Source organism: Portunus trituberculatus, chromosome 41 (assembly GCF_017591435.1).
Source record: "Portunus trituberculatus isolate SZX2019 chromosome 41, ASM1759143v1, whole genome shotgun sequence".
NCBI lineage: Eukaryota > Metazoa > Arthropoda > Malacostraca > Decapoda > Portunidae > Portunus > Portunus trituberculatus.
In genome coordinates this window covers 13016244-13036152 of record NC_059295.1, presented here as the reverse complement: position 1 = coordinate 13036152, position 19909 = coordinate 13016244, and the positions used below count along the sequence as shown (strand labels likewise).

At 38.3% G+C, this 19909-nt stretch overlaps 1 protein-coding gene across 2 annotated transcripts in view; it reads right to left on the bottom strand.

The window, feature by feature from the left end:
• Nucleotides 1-19909, bottom strand: part of LOC123516516 — a 54918-nt gene that overhangs the window by 1814 nt on the left and 33195 nt on the right. For both annotated transcript variants that reach the window (XM_045275938.1, XM_045275937.1), the window contains exon 4: nucleotides 722-872. In XM_045275938.1, coding sequence (XP_045131873.1) covers nucleotides 722-872 — 151 coding nt within the window. The remainder of the gene's footprint in view (nucleotides 1-721; nucleotides 873-19909) is intronic.

The following is a 19909-nucleotide window of genomic DNA, read 5'->3' as shown; positions in this document are numbered from 1 at the left end:
ACACTTTCTTTTATCTGATCCCTTTGCTGACCAGCATCCTGATACTATTCTGGTCCTGACTGAGGATTTTTCTGGCGTTCATCCTGATGTACCAAGGAATGACATGAGTGCTTTGAACTGCTTCCAGCTATTCATGTCAGACGAGCTGGTAGAGTCGCTGTGTTTGTGGACCAATGTTCATGTAGCCAAGTTTTTCATGGACAACCCAACAATTAATCTCCAAAAGTGGGAAAAAAGTGGCTTGATGTCACAAGGGACGAAATGAAATGTCTTCCTATGTCTGCAACCCCAACAAAACAGTGCAAGTGGATGGGGGGTTATGCAGCATGGGAATGACGAAGTCAGTAGCGAAGGGGTTAATATTTTCCTTATAAAGAAGGATTAGATACCTTATCATTTACCAGTAAGTATATAAGGTATACATAACCATATGTGAAAATTTCATGCCATCTGATAAATACAAATAGCAAGACAGGGATGAAATGGGTAAAAATATTTAGGAGCCAATATCTCAGAGTGGTTTTTACACCTTCCATCTTACAAAATCAGTAATGAATGATATTAATATCAATAATAATAATAATAATAATAATAATAATAATAATAATAATAATTGTGATAGAAACAAAAATTACATAATGACCTTAAATCCCAACAAGTTTTTTGAAAGTGACAAGCAATAATTCACAAGAGAATTAAACAAACACAAAGCCTCATTTACCTGGTTGGCAGGTGCTTCAACTTTCTGCGAAGATGCACTAGGATCAGTCTTTTCAAATATATTTAATACTGATGGAAGGTCTTTTTCTAGCATTACCCCATTATACAATGTGGGGAAGGTGATGGTGGCGGGTTTCAGCAAAGGTGGCAATCTGCAAGTAATAAAAGGACTAATGTAAAAAAAAAAAAAAAAGAAAAAAAAATGGTAAGATTGTATGTTAAAATGATTTTTATACATAATGTGGATTTGGAAATAGATAAAAAAAACACTCCTGTTCAATTTTTTTTCAAGATAGTACACTTTCTATTATATCATATTAATTTCCAGCTGTAGGATTTCATTTCTTATTTTTTTCAATAAAAATGTGTATTTACCTAGTTGTATTGTACATGGTTCGAGCGGGGCTTATAATGTCCTGTCTCCATATCTCCATTTATCTAATTTTTCCTTAAAGTTATTCACATTATGTACTATAACAACTTCATTATCCAATGCATTCCATTTTTCCACTGTTCTCTGTGGAAAACTATATTTTCCAATATCCTTCACACTGCCTCATTCTCATCTTTTCATGTCCTCTTGTCTTTCCTTCTTCTTCTGTCAACAGCACCAGGTCTTCTTTGTCTATCTTTTCAATATCATTTACTATCTTATACATTATTACTAGGTCCCCATATTCTCTTCTATCTTGTAAGGTTGGCAGTCCCATTTCCTTCAGTTATTCTTCATATGTGAGGTCCTTTAATTCTGGCACCATCTTTGTAGCAATCTTCTGTATCCTTTCCAATTTTCTTATATCCTTTTTAGAGCTCGGAGACCACACCACTGCTACATATTCTAGCCTTGTGCGTATCATGCTTGTGATCATTTTTTTCATCACATCTTTATCCATGTAATGAAATGCCACTCTTATATTATTCAACATTTTATATGATAGTCCAAATATCTTGCTTATGTGTTTTTCAGGGCTCAGAGTTTCCTGTATGATCACTCCCAGATCTTTTTCCTCTTTAGTCTTCATTATTTGTTCATCTCCCATCAAATAGTTCTATACTGGTCTTCTCTTACTCCAATTTCCACTTCCTGCTCCTCTCATAGATTTTGTTTATATCTTCCTGTAACAGCAGACAGTCCTCTCTGGTTTTGATAACTCTTAGCAGCTTTGCATCACCAGAGAATAGATTTATATAACTGTTTATCCCAATGTGAATGTCATTTACATAAATCTGAAATATAATGGGGGCTAACACTGACCCTTGTGGCACTCTGCTAGTTACTTTACCCCAAGTTTAGTATGTATCTCTTATCACAGTTCTCATTTCCCTATCCTTCAAATAATCTCTTGTCCATTTGAGCAAAGTTCCTCACAGTCCTCCTATGTTCTCTAGTTTCCAAAGTAGTCTTCCATGAGGGACTTCATCAAAAGCCTTTTTAATATCCAGGTATACTATGTCTACCCATCCATCTCTGTTTTCAAGTCCTGCAATAACTCGAGTAGAAGCTTAATAAGTTTGATACACATGACCGCCCTGTCCTGAACCCAAATTGTCTGTTCGATATAACTTGCTCCTCTTCTAGAAATTTAACCAATTTTTCTTTGATAATTATTTCACTTAACTTCCCCAAGACAGTGTGTATTTACCTAGTTGTAGTTTTACAGGGCCTGGACTTTATGCTCATGTCACCCCGTCTCCATATCTACACTTATCCAATTTTTCTTTAAAACTATGCACACTCATTGTTGACACCACTTCCTCACTCACACTGTTCCAAGTCTCAACACATCTTTGCGGGAAACTATATTTTTAACATCTCTCAGACATCTTCCCTTCCTCAGTTTCTTACTATGCGATCTTGTGCTTCTAATGCCATATTCTTCTCTCAGGATTAGTTTCTCATTATCAACTTGATCCATTCCGTTAATCAATTTATAAACTTATATTATATCCCCTCTCTCTCTCTTCTCTGTTCCAGGGTTGGTAGATCCATAACTTTTAGTCTCTCCTCATATGTCATCCCTTTAAATTCTGGAACCAGTCTTGTAGCCATTTTTTGTAGTCCTCCAATTTCTTTATGTGTTTCTTTTTATGAGGGGTCCACACAACTCCTACATATTCCAATCTGGGTCTTATTTTAGTACTTATCAATTTCTTCATCATTTCTTTGTCCAAGTAGTGAAATGCTAATCCAATATTCCTTAGCAAATTATATGTCTCTCTGAAAATTCTATCAATATGGCTTACCGGTTGATTGTTTTCTTCCATCGTCACTCCTTTTCCTTTTTTACTTTTTCTAGTTCTACTCCATCTCCCATCTTATAGATTCCCACTGGTCGTCTTTCACTGTTTCCTATTTCCATGACATGATGGCTTTTGTCCACATTGAATTCCATCTCCCATGTTTTACTCCATTTCTGGATCTTGTTTAAGTCTTCCTGCAGTATTTCACAATCCTCTTTTTGTTTTATGACTCTACACAGTTTCACATCGTCCACAAATAGATTTATATAGCTGCTCACTCCCTCTGGCATGTCGTTTATATATACTAGAACAAGTATTGACACTAATACTGACCCCTGTGGCACTCCACTGTCTACTGCTCTCCACTTGGACTTCATATCTTTAACTACCATCCTTATTTCTCTCCCCCTCAAGTAATTTTCCATCCATCTCAATGTGCTTCCTTTTAAGCCGCCCTTCTCCTCTAACTTCCATAGTAATCTTGCATGTGGCACTTTGTCAAACGCTTTTTTAAATCTAAATAAATATAGTCAATCCATTCCTCTCTCTCTTGTACTTTATCAACTATTCTAGAGTAGAAACTCAATAAATTTGTTACACACGACCGCCCTTTTCTAAAACCAAATTGGCTATTTGATAATAATTTGTTGTCTTCAAGAAACTCAATCCACTGTTTATTTATTACTCTTTCACACATCTTGCATATTACACTAGTTAGTGATACCAGTCAGTAATTTAAAGGTTCTTCCTTCCTTCCGCTCTTATATATGGGAACCACCTCAGCTCTTTTCCATTCTACTGGTACTGTTCCATTTTCTATTGAGCATTTTATGATGTTGTATATAGGACTTGCTAGTTTCTCTCTACATTCTTTTAATATTCTGCCTGAGACTTCATCCGGTCCCATTGCCTTCTCCCCATGTGTGTGTGTGTGTGTGTGTGTGTGTGTGTGTGTGTGTGTGTGTGTGTGTGTGTGTGTGTGTGTGTGTGTGTGTGTGTGTGTGTGTGTGTTTACCTATTTGTATTTACCTATTTGTCTATTACAGGGCCCGAGCTAAGCTCTCTGTGTCCTGTCTCCTTGTCTACTCCTGTCATATTTCTCTTTCATCTGATTGACGCACACCGCGTCAACGACATCACTGCTCAGTTTATTCCACTTATCAATACTACGATGCAGGAAACTGTACTTTCTCACGTCATTTAAACAGATGTCTTTTATTAGTTTTTTTCCATATCCTCGGAGATAATTGCTTATGGTCACCTTTATCAATTCTATGTCCAATATGTCAATCTTGTTCACAAATTTATACATAGTTATCATGTCACCCCTTGTTCGTCTCTCTTCTAATGTGGTCAGGCCCAGCTCCCTCAGTCTTTCCTCATAGTCTAATTCCTTGAATCCTGGTACCATCCTTGTTGCCAGCCTCTGTACCCTTTCCACCTTCTTCACATTTTTTTCATGTGTGGTGACCAGACGCAAGCTGCATATTCTAACTGGGATCTTATTAAAGTGCATAGTATCTTCATCATTCCTTCATCTAGGTAGTGGAATGCAAGACCAATATTTTGAAGCATATTATATGTTTTCCCAAATATCTTGTTTATGTGTTTCTCCGGTGACAAGGTGTTTTGCACGGTTACTCCTAAGTCTTTCTCCTCATTGGTCTCTTCAATTTTCTCATCTCCCAGCCTGTAATCCTTGTTTGGTCTGTATCTACTTCTTCCCATTTTCATAACATGGCTCTTGTTTATATTAAATTCCATCTGCCACTCTTTACTCCACTCATATATTTTATCAAGATCTTCCTGTAACTTGTTACAATCTTCCACATTCTTTACTCTCCTCAAAATTTTAGTATCGTCCGCAAACATATTCATGTAACTGTCTATTCCTACTGGCATATCATTAACATAAATCAAAAACATGATGGGATCAAGCACTGACCCTTGTGGAACTCCACTGGTTACCTTTTTCCACTTGGACTTCTTTCCCTTCACTGTTCGCATTTCTCTTCCCACTAAGTAATTTCCTCCATCCATTTTGCTAGTTTATCACTTACTCCTCCAATCTTCTTTAGTTTCCACATCAATCTATTGTGTGGCACTTTATCAAAGGCCTTTCTCAAGTCCAGGTAAATAGCATCCACCCATCCCCCTCTATGTTGTAGTATGTCAGTCACTCGAATAAAAACATAATAAATTGGATACGCACGATCTTCCTTTTCTGAAACCAAACTGCCTTTCACTCAGGATGTTTTCACTTTCTAGATACTCATCCCACTTTGCTTTAATTACTTCTTCACATACCTTGCACAATATACTAGTCAACGATACTGGTCTGTAATTTAACAGTTCCATTCTACTTCCATTCTTATATATAGGCACAATGTCAGCTCTTTTCCACTCTTTCGGGACTATTCCTGTTCATATGAAGGTTTCCACAATATCAAATATGGGACTCAACAATTGATCTTTACATTCTTTCAGCAACCTCCCAGATATGCCATCAGGCCCCATTGATTTATTAATATCCAAGATAATTATAATTTTTCTTATATCTTCTTTAGTAACCAGAAGATATAAAATGTGTGTGTGTGTGTGTGTGTGTGTGTGTGTGTGTGTGTGTGTGTGTGTGTGTGTGTGTGTGTGTGTGTGTGTGTGTGTGTGTGTGTGTCTGTATTTACTTGGTTGTATTTACCTAGTTGTAGTTTTACAGGGCCTGGGCTTTATGCTCGTGTGGCCCCATCTCCATATCTACACTTATCCAATCTTACTTTAAAAGTATGCACACTCGTTGCAGACACTACTTCTTCAGTCAAACTGTTCCACGTCTCAATACATCTTTGCAGGAAACTATACTTTTTAATAGCTCTTACACATCTTCCCTTCCTCAGCTTCTTACTATGCGATCTTGTGCTTCGACTGGCATATTCTTCTCTCAGGATCGGATACTCATTGTACACTTGGTCCATTCTGTTTATTAATTTATAAACTTGTATGAGATCCCCTCTCTCCCTTCTGTGCTCCAATGTTGGAAGATCCATAGCCTTTAGTCTCTCCTCATATGTTATCCCTTCAAGTTCTGGGACCATTCTTGTAGCCATTTTTTGTAGTCTCTCCAGCTTCCTTATGTGTTTCTTTTTGTGAGGGGTCCATACTACTCCTGTATATTCCAATCTGGGTCTTATTATAGTACTTATCAGTTTCTTCATCATTTCTTTGTCCATGTAGTGAAATGCTATTCCAATATTCCTTAGCAAATTGTATGTCTCTCTGAAAATTCTATCAATATGGCTTTCTTGATTGTTTTCTTCCATCGTCACTCCTAAGTCCTTTTCCTTTTTTACTTTCTCCAGTTCTACTCCATCTCCCATCTTACAGATTCCCACTGGTCGTCTTTCACTCTTTCCCATTTCCATGACATGGCTTTTGTCCACATTGAATTCCATCTCCCACTTTTTACTCCATTCTCAGATCTTATTTAGGTCTTCTTGCAGTATTTCACAATCCTCTTTTTGCTTTATAACTCTTCATAGTTTCACATCGTCCGCAAACAGATTTATGTAGCTCTTCACTTCTTCTGGCATGTAATTTATATAAATGATCAAAAAAGTCCCTCTCCATATTTTGTCCAGCCAACACTGACCCCCTGTCACTCCGCTTTTACTGCTCTCCACTTGGACTTCATATCTTTACTCCATGTCCTTATTTCTCTTCCCTCAAATAATTTTCCATCCATCTTAATGTGTTTCTTTAAGTTCCTTTTATTCACCCTTCTCTCTAATTTCACAGTAACAATTATTTTGTTTATATGTCTCTCTTGCATGGCACTTTATCAAATGTCTTCCTTTTTAAATCCAAAATACAATCAACCCATCCTTCTGTTGTGAGGTGTGTGCATTCTCTTAAAATCCATCCTGATACCCCATCAGGTCCCACAGCTTTTCTCACTTCTAAACTCCCCATCATGTTCTTGTGTGTGTGTGTGTGTGTGTGTGTGTGTGTGTGTGTGTGTGTGTGTGTGTGTGTGTGTATTTACCTATCGTTAAACCAGTCCTGCTTTCCAACTTCTATGTGTGTACAAATTTTTCTCACCTTCTTTGTATATTTTTATAAATTCCTTCCACTTTTCATTTGCTCCTTAGCACTCTTGAATTTCATCCAATTTGTCTCTTGAAAGAATTTCTTTAGGTTTCCAAAATCTGTCTTGGCATAATTCCATCTTCCCACTTTATATTCTTCATTTCTTCTGATTTCTCTTCTATCACCTTGTGTGTGTGTGTGTGTGTGTGTGTGTGTGTGTGTGTGTGTGTGTTTTGTATTTACCTATTTGTGTATTACAGGGCCCGAGCTAAGCTCTCTGTGTCCTGTCTCCTTGTCCATTCCTGTCATATCACTCTTTCATCTGATTGACACACACCGCATCAACGACATCACTGCTCAGTTTATTCCACTTATCAATGCTATGATGCGAGAAACTGTATTTTCTCACGTCATTTAGACAGATGTCTTTTATTAGCTTTTTCCATGTCCTCGGAGATGATTACTTGTGGTCACCTTTATCAACTCTCTGTCCAGTATGTCAATCCTGTTCACCAATTTATACATAGTTATCATGTCTCCTCTTGTTCTTCTCTCTTCTAATGTGGTCAGCCCCAGCTTCCTCAGTCTTTCCTCATAGTCTAACTCCCTGAGTCCTGGTACCATCCTTGTTGCCAGCCTCTGTACCCTTTCTACCTTCTTCACATTTTTCTTCATATGCGGTGACCAGACACAAGCTGCATATTCTAACTGGGGTCTTATTAAGGTACATAATATCTTCTTCATCATTCCTTCATCTAGGTAGTGGAACGCAAGGCCAATATTTTGAAGCATGTTATATGTTTAATAAAAAATCTTGTTAATGTGTTTCTCCGGTGACAAAGTGTTTTGCAGTTACTCCTAAGTCTTTCTCCTCATTGGTCTCTTTAATTTTCTCATCACCCAGCCTGTAATCCCAGTTTGGTCTGTATCTACTTCCCATTTTTCATAACATGGGTCTTGTCTATATTAAATTCCATCTGCCACTCCTTACTCCACTCATATATTTTATCATGATCTTCCTGTAACTTGTTACAATCTTCCACATTCCTTACTCTCCTCATAATTTTAGTATCGTCTACAAACATGTTCATGTAACTGTCAATTCCTACTGGCATATCATTAACATAAATCAAAAACATGATGGGACCAAGCACTGACCCTTGTGGAACTCCACTGGTTACCTTCTTCCACTCAGACTTACTTCCTCTCACCACTGTTCTCATTTCTCTTCCCACTAAGTAATTTTCCATCCATTTTGCTAGTTTATCATTTACTCCTCCAATCTTCTTTGGTTTCCACATCAGTCTATTGTGTGGTACTTTATCAAAGGCCTTTCTCAAGTCCAGGTAGATAGCATCCACCCATCCCTCTCTATGTTGTAGTATGTCAGTCACTCTTGAATAAAAACATAATAAATTGGATACACACGATCTTCCTTTTCTGAAACCAAACTGCCTTTCACTCAGAATGTTTTCACTTTCTAGATACTCACTCCACTTAGCTTTAATTACTTCTTCACATACCTTGCACAATATACTAGTCAACGATACTGGTCTATAATTTAGCAGTTCCATTCTACTACCATTCTTATATATAGGCACAATGTCAGCTCTTTTCCACTCTTTCGGGACTAATCCTGTTCGTATGGAGGTTTCCACAATATCAAATATGGGGTTCAACAATTGATCCTTACATTCATTTAGCAACCTCCCAGATATGCCATCAGGCCCCATTGATTTATTAATATCCAGATTGCTTATAATTTTCCTTACATCTTCCTTAGTAACCATGATGTCCTGCATTTGCTTTATTTCCGTAGGCCTTCCTCCCATAAAATGCTCCTCCTTTGTAAACACTTTGCAAAAGTTGTCGTTCAAAATTTCAGCTATATCTCCAGCATCCTCATATACTTCTTCCCATTTTTACCTTTTCTATTGCCTCCCTTGTATTTAGTTTTCCATTTATGAATTTGTAAAACATTTTGGGTCACTATCACAGTTTTCCACCACCCTCTGTTCATATTCCTTCTGTGCTGTTCTCCTTACTTCAACATATCTATTCCTTGCTGTTTTGTAAACTTCTCTTGATAATACATCACTGTTTTTCTTAAGTTTCTTCCATGCCTTTTCTTTGTTCTTTTTGCTTCTTCACAATTTCTATTAAACCACTGTTTATTATTTAAAGTCCTCTTTCTGTAATATGGCACAAACTTTTCACAGCAGAGTTATACAAATCCATAAATTTATCGTATTTCAATTGCATATCCCTTTCCTGGTATACCACGGACCAGTCAATTTCATTAAAGAACTCCCTTATATGGTTATAATTTGCCCTAATATAATTTAATTTTTCCTCCCTCGTTCCACAATCTTATTCGTGCTTAATTCCGTATCCAGCTCAAAGCTTAGGACATCATGATCGCTTTTCCCCAAGGGACATTTATGTTCAATTTCCTCTTTTAGAGATGCCCTGGTAAATACCAAATCCAACCTTGCTGCAACATCTTGTCCCCTGCACCTTGTTGGTGATCTCACCCACTGTGTCATCAAATTATTTGTTGCTACCTTTAACAATTCCTCTGCCCACTCACCACCGTTCACCACTTCATAGTCCTCCCACACTATTTCTTTACAATTAAAGTCTCCAACTATCATCACTCTATCCTTTCTGATGAGTTCTTGCTTCATTCTGTCTAGAGTATTTCTCATCACCATTTGGTACTGTTCATATTCCCAAGCACTGGTTCTGGGTGGTATGTATACTGTTATAATATTAATGTCCTTCTTGCCATCTGTTATAAGCATACTTATCACTTCCTCATTTCTCTTACTATAGTTCACCTCCTTCACTATCAGATCTTCCTTAGTAAGAACCATTATACCACCACCTCCTTTATTTTTCTATCATTTCTCCATACTTTCTAGTGTTTTACAACAAACCAGTCTAGCTTTATTTCGGCCCTTAGCTTTGTTTCCACTACACACATTATGTCCGGTTCGTTATTTCTTAGGTAATCCATACATTCTAGCCTCTTAGACAGAAATCCATCTATATTCATGTAAGTCACTTGTATTCCATTCCTAGTCTCTTTCTTCCATGTAATGTCTATTCCTCTGTTTTATCCACCACTTCTTTAGCCTCCCATTTCTCATCCTCCAAAAACTTGGTCTTTTCCTCCTCTGTTCTTTCGTCATTCCTCTCTTTCACTTCAGTTACAAGCTCTTTCATTTTCATTCGCTCATCCTGTGACATATTTCTTCTTATGTAAATTGTTTTGGTTTCCTCAGAGTCCTTAAGTTTCCAAGCCCTCCTCAACAAGGCCTCAGCTGCCACCTGAGACTTTAATTTCAATTTTAACGGTCTATTCTTGCCTTCCTCAAAAGTTCCCAATCTCACACTTTCTTCTACCTCAGCATATAGGTTTTCTTCCTCCACAGAGATCTTATTCAGTAAAGACTTAATCCTGTCATTTTCCTTATTCCTCCTATCCTGCCAGTTTCTGTTAGCTTCCTCCCTCAATCCTGTTATGATCACACATTTTTTCTTTTCAGCAATATCTCTCACCACATACTCATTTTCCTTTAGTGCCTTTACTATTTCACTCTGCGTAATCACTTTATTTTCCTCTTCCTGCTTTTTCACTAGCTCCCTAAAGGACCTTTGTACCTCCTGATGTTCATGGGTCACTTCTTTCATCCTAGCATTAATTAGATTAAGGCATTCCTCCTTCCTCAAATCCCCTTCGGATATTTTCATCTCCATTTCTAGGAGTTTAGCCTTCATCTCTTCACATTGTTTCCTTAGTTGTTGGTTTTCTTTCTCCATCTCTACTTTTTCCTTCAATAGCTCTTAATTCGCTTTCGTTAACAAATAGATCTCCTTTTTGAACGAATCATTCTCGGCTATAACTCTATCCAGTTTTTCTTCAATGGACAAAATGTTTAGGAACTTACTTTCCAGTGCCTGGATTCTTGCATCCATATCTAATTTCTCCAATCCTCTTAGAGTAGTTACGTGTGTGTGTATGTGTGTGTGTGTATTTACCTATTTGTGTATTACAGGGCCTGAGCTAAGCTCTCTGTGACCTGTCTCCTTGTCCATTCCTGTCATATCTCTCTTTCATCTGATTGACACACGCCGCATCAACGACATCACTGCTCAGTTTATTCCACTTATCAATGCTACGATGCGGGAAACTGTATTTTCTCACGTCATTTAGACAGATGTCCTTTATTGGCTTTTTTCCATGTCCTCGGAGATGATTACTTGTGGTCACCTTTATCAACTCTCTGTCCAGTATGTCAATCTTGTTCACCAATTTATACATAGTTATCATGTCTCCTCTTGTTCTTCTCTCTTCTAATGTGGTCAGCCCCAGCTTCCTCAGTCTTTCCTCATAGTCTAACTCCTGAGTCCTGGTACCATCCTTGTTGCCAGCCTCTGTACCCTTTCCACCTTCTTCACATTTTTCTTCATATCGGTGACCAGACACATGCTGCATATTCTAACTGGGGTCTTATTAAGGTACATAATATCTTCTTCATCATTCCTTCATCTAGGTAGTGGAATGCAAGGCCAATATTTTGAAGCATGTTGTATGTTTTCCAAAAATCTTGTTAATGTGTTTCTCCGGTGACAAGGTGTTTTGCAGTTACTCCTAAGTCTTTCTCCTCATTGGTCTCTTTAATTTTCTCATCACCCAGCCTGTAATCCCTGTTTGGTCTGTATCTACTTCTTCCCATTTTCATAACATGGGTCTTGTCTATATTAAATTCCATCTGCCACTCCTTACTCCACTCATATATTTTATCAAGATCTTCCTGTAACTTGTTACAATCTTCCACATTCTTTACTCTCCTCATAATTTTAGTATCGTCCGCAAATATGTTCATGTAACTGTCAATTCCTACTGGCATATCATTAACATAAATCAAAAACATGATGGGACCCAGCACTGACCCTTGTGGAACTCCATTGGTTACCTTCTTCCACTCGGACTTCCTTCCTCTCACCACTGTTCTCATTTCTCTTCGCACTAAGTAATTTTCCATCCATTTTGCTAGTTTATCATTTACTCCTCCAATCTTTAGTTTCCACATCAGTCTATTGTGTGGTACTTTATCAAAGGCCTTTCTCAAGTCCAGGTAGATAGCATCCACCCATCCCTCTCTATGTTGTAGTATGTCAGTCACTCTTGAATAAAAACATAATAAATTGGATACACGATCTTCCTTTTCTGAAACCAAACTGCCTTTCACTCAGAATGTTTTCACTTTCTAGATACTCACTCCACTTAGCTTTAATTACTTCTTCACATACCTTGCACAATATACTAGTCAACGATACTGGTCTATAATTTAGCGGTTCCATTCTACTACCATTCTTATATATAGGCACAATGTCAGCTCTTTTCCACTCTTTCGGGACTAATCCTGTTTGTATGGAGGTTTCCACAATATCAAATACGGGTTCAACAATTGATCCTTACATTCATTTAGCAACCTCCCAGATATGCCATCAGGCCCCATTGATTTATTAATATCCAGATTGCTTATAATTTTCCTTACATCTTCCTTAGTAACCATGATGTCCTGCATTTGCTTTATTTCCGTAGGCCTTCCTCCCATAAAATGCTCCTCCTTTGTAAACACTTTGCAAAAGTTGTCGTTCAAAATTTCAGCTATATCTCCAGCATCTTCATATACTTCTTCCCTTTTTTTACCTTTTCTATTGCCTCCCTTTTATTTAGTTTTCCATTTATGAATTTGTAAAACATTTTGGGTCACTATCACAGTTTTCCACCACCCTCTGTTCATATTCCTTCTGTGCTGTTCTCCTTACTTCAACATATCTATTCCTTGCTGTTTTGTAGACTTCTCTTGATAATACATCACTGTTTTCTTAAGTTTCTTCCATGCCTTTTCTTTGTTCTTTTTTGCTTCTTCACAATTTCTATTAAACCACTGTTTATTATTTAAAGTCCTCTTTCTGTGATATGGCACAAACTTTTTCACAGCAGAGTTATACAAATCCATAAATTTATCGTATTTCAATTGCATATCCCTTTCCTGGTATACCACGGACCAGTCAATTTCATTAAAGAACTCCCTTATATGGTTATAATTTGCCCTAGTATAATTTAATTTTTCCTCCCTGCGTTCCACAATCTTATTCGTGCTTAATTCCGTATCCAGCTCAAAGCTTAGGACATCATGATCGCTTTTCCCAAGGGACATTCATGTTCAATTTCCTCTTTTAGAGATTCCCTGGTAAATACCAAATCCAACCTTGCTGCAACATCTTGTCCCCTGCACCTTGTTGGTGATCTCACCCACTGTGTCATCAAGTTATTTGTTGCTACCTTTAACAATTCTTCTGCCCACTCACCACCGTTCACCACTTCGTAGTCTTCCCACACTATTTCTTTGCAATTAAAGTCTCCAACTATCATCACTCTATCCTTTCTGATGAGTTCTTGCTTCATTCTGTCTAGAGTATTTCTCATCACCATTTGGTACTGTTCATATTCCCAAGCACTGGTTCTGGGTGGTATGTATACTGTTATAATATTAATGTCCCTCTTGCCATCTGTTATAAGCATACTTATCACTTCCTCATTTCTCTTACTATAGTTCACCTCCTTCACTATCAGATCTTCCTTAGTAAGAACCATTATACCACCACCTCCTTTATTTTTCTATCATTTCTCCATACTTTGTAGTGTTTTACAACAAACCAGTCTAGCTTTATTTCAGGCCTTAGCTTTGTTTCCACTACACACATTATGTCCGGTTCGTTATTTCTTAGGTAATCCATACATTCTAGCCTCTTAGACAGAAATCCATCTATGTTCATGTAAGTCACTTTTATTCCATTCCTAGTCTCATTCTTCCATGTAATGCCTATTCGTCTGTTTTATCCACCACTTCTTTAGCCTCCCATTTCTCATCCTCCAAAAACTTGGTCTTTTCCTCCTCTGTTCTTTCGTCATTCCTCTCCTTCACTTCAGTTACAAGCTCCTTCATTTTCATTCGCTCATCTTGTGACATATTTCTTCTTATGTAAATTGTTTTGGTTTCCTCAGAGTCCTTAAGTTTCCAAGCCCTCCTCAACAAGGCCTCCGCTGCCACCTGAGACTTTAATTTCAATTTTAATGGTCTATTCTTGCCTTCCTCAAAAGCTCCCAATCTCACACTTTCTTCTACCTCAGCATATAGGTCCTCTTCTTCCACAGAGATCTTGTTCAGTAAAGACTTAATCCTGTCATTTTCCTTATCCTCCTGTCCTGCCAGTTCCTGTTAGTTTCCTCCCCAATCCTATTATGATCACACATTTTTCTTTTCAGCAATATCTCTCACCACATACTCATTTTCCTTTAGTGCCTTTACCATTTCCTCTGCGTAATCCCTTTATTTTCCTCTTCTGCTTTTTACTATCTCCTAAATGACCTTTGTACCTCCTGATGTTCATGGTTCACTTCTTTCATCCTGGTATCAATTAGATTAAGGCATTCCTCCTTCCTCAAGTCCCCTTCGGATATTTTTATCTCCATTTCCATGAGTTTAGCCTTCATCTCCTCACATTGTTTCCTTAGTTGTTGGTTTTTGTTTCTCCATCTCTACTTTTTCCTTCAATAGCTCTTTATTCGCTAATGTTAACAAATAGATCTCTTTTTTTGAACGAATCATTCTCGGCTAGAACTCTATCCAGTTTTTCTTCTATGGACAAAATGTTTAGGAACTTACTTTCCAGTGCCTGGATTCTTGCATCCATATCTAGTTTCTCCAGTCCTTTTGGCGTAGTTATAAAACCTACAAAGTCTCTGGCTTGTCTAGACGCCATTTTTGTTATCGTCAGCTGATTACGGCCAAAACAATCACCACCCACACTCTCCTCTCAGGGATCACTCTCCATATCCCTCACTTTCAACACTAAGCGACAGTAGGACATTAACAGGACCCGGGCCCTGTAACACCATAGGTATTTTCCTTCTTCCCATCCGCAGCCGGAGACGAGCCGTCTCTGTGTGTGTGTGTGTGTGTGTGTGTGTGTGTGTGTGTGTATTTACCTAATTGTATTTACCTAATTGTAACATACGGGAAAAGAGCTATGCTCGTGCTGTCCCGTCTCCATATCTATTAATGTCCAGCTTTTTCTTAAAATCATGAATATTCCTTGCGTTGACCACTTCCACGTCTAAACTATTCCATGCTTCCACCCTTCTATGAGGAAGCTATATTTTTCACATCTCTCCTATAAGTGGCCATTTTAGTTTTTCCCATGCCCTCTCGACATTCTTTCATTCCACATACACAGATCTTCCCTATCCATTTTTCCATGCCAATCATCACTCTGTATATTGCTATCAGGTCTCCCTTTCTCTTCTGTTTTCCAGGGTCGGAAGTTGCATTCTTTTCAGTCTGTCTTCATAAGTCAAATCTCTTAAGTCAGGCACCATTTTGTTGCAGCCCTCTGTACTTTCTCTAGTTTCCTTATGTGTTTCTTTAAGTTCGAGCCCACTGTATTGTTGCATATTCAAGCCTCGGTCTTATCATTGCAGTAATTATTTTCTTCATCATTTCTTCATCTAAATATCTGACGCCACTCTTATGTTCCTCAATAAGTTCAATACTTCTCCAATTATTTTGTTTATATGTCTCTCTGGCGATAGGTCATTGGTAATTGTCACCCCAAGGTCTTTTTCTTCATGACTGGTTTTATGTCTTCATTTCCTATCTTGTACATACTCCTGATTCTTCTTTCACTCTTGCCAAACTCTATTTTCTTGCATTTTGTCGTGTTGAACTCCATTTGCCATGTACAGCTCCATTTCCATATTCTGTCCAAGTCTTCCTGGAGTAGTTCGCAATCTTTGTCACATCTCACTTTTCTTAACAATTTTGCATCGTCTGCAAATAGGCTCACATAACTGGACACCCCATCCACCATGTCATTTATGTAGACCGCGAACATTACTGGTGCCAACACTGATCCCTGTGGAACTCCACTCTCCACCAAGCCCCATTCTGATGGTCTGTCCTTAATTATTGTTCTCATTTCTCTTCCTACCAAAAGTCTTCCATCCATTTTAGTAAACTGCCATGCACTCCTCCTACCATTTCAAGTTTCCAGATCAGTCTCCGGTGTGGTACCTTATCAAAGGCCTTTTTTAAATCCAGATATATTCCATCAGCCCAACCATCTCTTTCCTGTATTACATCTATCACCCTCGAATAGTAACATATCAGGTTTGTCGTGCATGAACGCCCTTTTCTAAAACCAAATTGACACTCACAAAGTATGTCATTTTTCTCCAAGAAGTCTGTCCATCTATTCTTCACCACCCTCTCACACATCTTAGCTACCACACTTGTAAGTGACACTGGTCTATAGTTCAATGGGTCTCTCTTGTTACCTGATTTATAGATTGGGACAATGTTAGCTCTTTTCCAGTCTTGGGGCACTACACCTTCCCTTAATGAGGCATCAATTACTTCACAAACTTTTTCTGCCAGTTGCTCCCTGCATTCTCTTAAAATCCATCCTGATACCCCATCAGGTCCCACAGCTTTTCTCACTTCTAAACTCCCCATCATATTCTTGATCTCCTCCACAGTTACTTGAAACTCCTTCATAATCCCTTTCTGTTCCATTACCAGTGGTTTGTCAAAAGCAGTCTCCTTTGTGAATACCTTCCGAAAGCATCCATTCATAGCCTCTGCCATTTCCTGGGATCTTCACTGCATACTCCATTTACTTCTAAACTTTCAATACTTTCTCTATTTTTGATGTTGTTGTTCACATGTCTGTAAAAAGCCTTGGTTGGTCTTTACATTTATCAATTATATCCTTTTCTTGTTTCTTTCTTTCTTCTCTTCTAATCAACACATATTCATTTCTTGCTCTTTTGTAACTTTCCCACTGCTTAATCCGTCTTTTCCTTCTCCACCTCTTCCATGCATCCTCTTTTCTTGTTCTAGCCTTTTCACATCTATCGTTAAACCAGTCCTGCTTTCCAACTTCTCTATGTTGTCTTATTGGTACAAATTTTTCTCACCTTCTTTGTATATTTTTATAAATTCCTTCCACTTTTCATTTGCTCCTTAGCACTCTTGAATTTCATCCAATTTGTCTCTTGAAAGAATTTCTTTAGGTTTCCAAAATCTGTCTTGGCATAATTCCATCTTCCCACTTTATATTCTTCATTTCTTCTAGATTTCTCTTCATCTATCACCTTGAACTCCAAAACTGCATGATCACTCTTTGCTAAAGGGCACTCCACCCTCATCTCCTCAATGACCATTGGCTCTGTACTAAAGACCAAGTCCAGTCTTGACGATGCTCCCTCTCCTCCAAACCTAGTATCTTCTTTGACCCACTGAGTTAACACATTTTCCATTGCCAGTGTCAATAGTGTATTTCCCCATGTTGTCTCTGATCCTTCCATTGACCAGTCCTCCCAACACACCTCTTTACAATTAAAATCTCCCATCATTATAGTTCGTTCACAGCCACCCAACATTTCTTCCAGACATGTTCCTGTATCACTTATCATTTCTTCATATTCCTGTACTGACCATGCATTTGTCTTAGGTGGTACGTACACCACTATGTAGTGCCTCTTTTTCCTTCATTAGTTTCTGCTCTGATCTTTAGCACTTCTGCCTTTCCCATACCTTCTTTCACTTGATCCACCTTTATATCTTTTTAACCAGCAACATCACTCCTCCTCCCATCTTACCTACTCTATTTCTTTTCCAAACATTATATTTCCCTTCTCCAACCATCATCAGGTCTTCTCCTCTCTCAGTTTTGTTTCAGTAAGACCCACAATATCTGGGTTCTTGTCCCTCAAGTAATCGTTGAGTTCTAAAATCCCTGATATCACTCCATTTATGTTGGAATACATTACATTCCGCTCATACGTAAGTTTCTTTAGTCCTTTCTTGCTGTACTTTTCTCAGTTATGAACCACTCCTCAGTCTCATATCCAAGACTGAGTACAGCAAGAAAGGACTAAAGAAACTTACGTGTGTGTGTGTGTGTGTGTGTGTGTGTGTGTGTGTTTCTGTGTGTCCTCCATGACACAAGTCCTCTGTACAATACCACAGCTCAAAATGCTACTAGGATTGTTGCCCCGATGCCGTAAAAAGCTGATATAATAACAATAATCTCTTGATTGAGATAGAAGTAATAAACTATAGCATAATTTGGTCTCCCCTATAAAGTTTTCTACGTTTTCTATGATACTCAGGGCCGGATTCTACCGGACGAGTCACGAGGAGTTGCCAGGTGTCTCCTACTTTTCCGTGAAAACTCAAGTGAGGCCCTTGTTATAGTATATGGAGCCCTCATGATGGCAACACTAAGTGGGGAGGAGTCACAAGAGCAGGTCTGAAGGGAAACGCACCACGAAAATTCAAAACATTCCCCGCGAAAATTCATAATTACATAAGCGATCGCCGCGTCACAGTACTCAAGAGGCTTCATTATATAAGCGATCGCCACAGTTTAAGGGTTAATGCAACATTTTGATATTGGTTAGTTAGATATTACGTTAGTCAAGTCCAGTGTGTGAGCGTTGCTTGGTCTTCTGTCCTCAGTTCTCTAAGCAAGCGGAAAGCTACAATTTCTTTTGCCCTCCTCTGAAGCCACGGACGACTCCAAAGACGCTTCCGTTTGTTTCTTTGCTTGATTTTGACTAAGCAAGCTGCCACCACACAAAGAGCCAGATCCTCGTCCATCTTCAGTGTTGTTGATGGGACTGAGGAGGACTGGCCGCATGGTTTGTTAACGTCAGATACGGTTCGGCTTTGGTGCCGATCAAAACACAATGCTGAATTTGGAGGTAAAATTCGGCTGGACTCGTGTGACCAGAAACTAGCATTAAGTTGCCAAAACAAAAAGTTGCTGCATTAAATTGTGGCAACTAGTCGTTCGTGTGACCCAGCCTTAAGGGAAAAAAAAACGAGAAAAGGACAAATAGAGAAGAAGAATTTTTACTGGAGGGTTCTGGATATGAGACTAAAGAAGTGGTACCTAAGGAAGAAAGAGCAGGTCGTGGAGGAGGCAAGAAATTAAAAGTGACTTTTCCTAATATAGATGGGTTGTTATCAAGCATATTGGAAGTTAGGGATTATTTGAAAAGAGAAAAAAGCCATATGTAATATGTATTGTTAAAACAAAATTAAGAGAAAGGATACATGTTAACTTTAAAGAGGAAGAATATAATACCTGGAGGAGAGACAGGTCACAGGAAGGATAAAGGGGGAGGAGTAGTGCTAATAATGGTTCGTGATAATATACGTGCAGAGGATCTGCAATATGGTGAGGACAAAGTGGAAGTAATGGGAGTAACAATCAAAATAGAAGAATTGAAGAAGAGAAAAATTATAGTTACATATGTTCCACCAAAGACTAATACATGCTTATCAGAAGAACATAAAGATATGCAAGAGAGGTGATGAAGTGCCTAGATAACATAAGAAGAGATAGAAGAATACTTTTAGTTTTGAGACTTTAACTGTAAAAAAAGTAAACTGGAGAGAGATGGAAGTAATGGATAATGCTGGGCAGTGGAGCGAGAAAGTGTTGCAGTTGACTATGGTTAATGCAATGGACCAGTGGGTGGAGGTGTCAACAAGGTACAGGGGGAAGAAGAACCATTGTTGCTTGACCTAGTTTTCACAAAGAAACCAGAGCCCCCTTCAGTCATACAATACCTTAGTCCAATGTGGAGAAGTGATCATGTGACATTAGAGATGCAAATTCAGAAAGATGAGATAAGTTACAGAGATGATTTTTTTTTTTTTTTTTTATGGTAAGGTCTATAGCACCTGTAGGCACACTTGAAGAGTGTATTGGA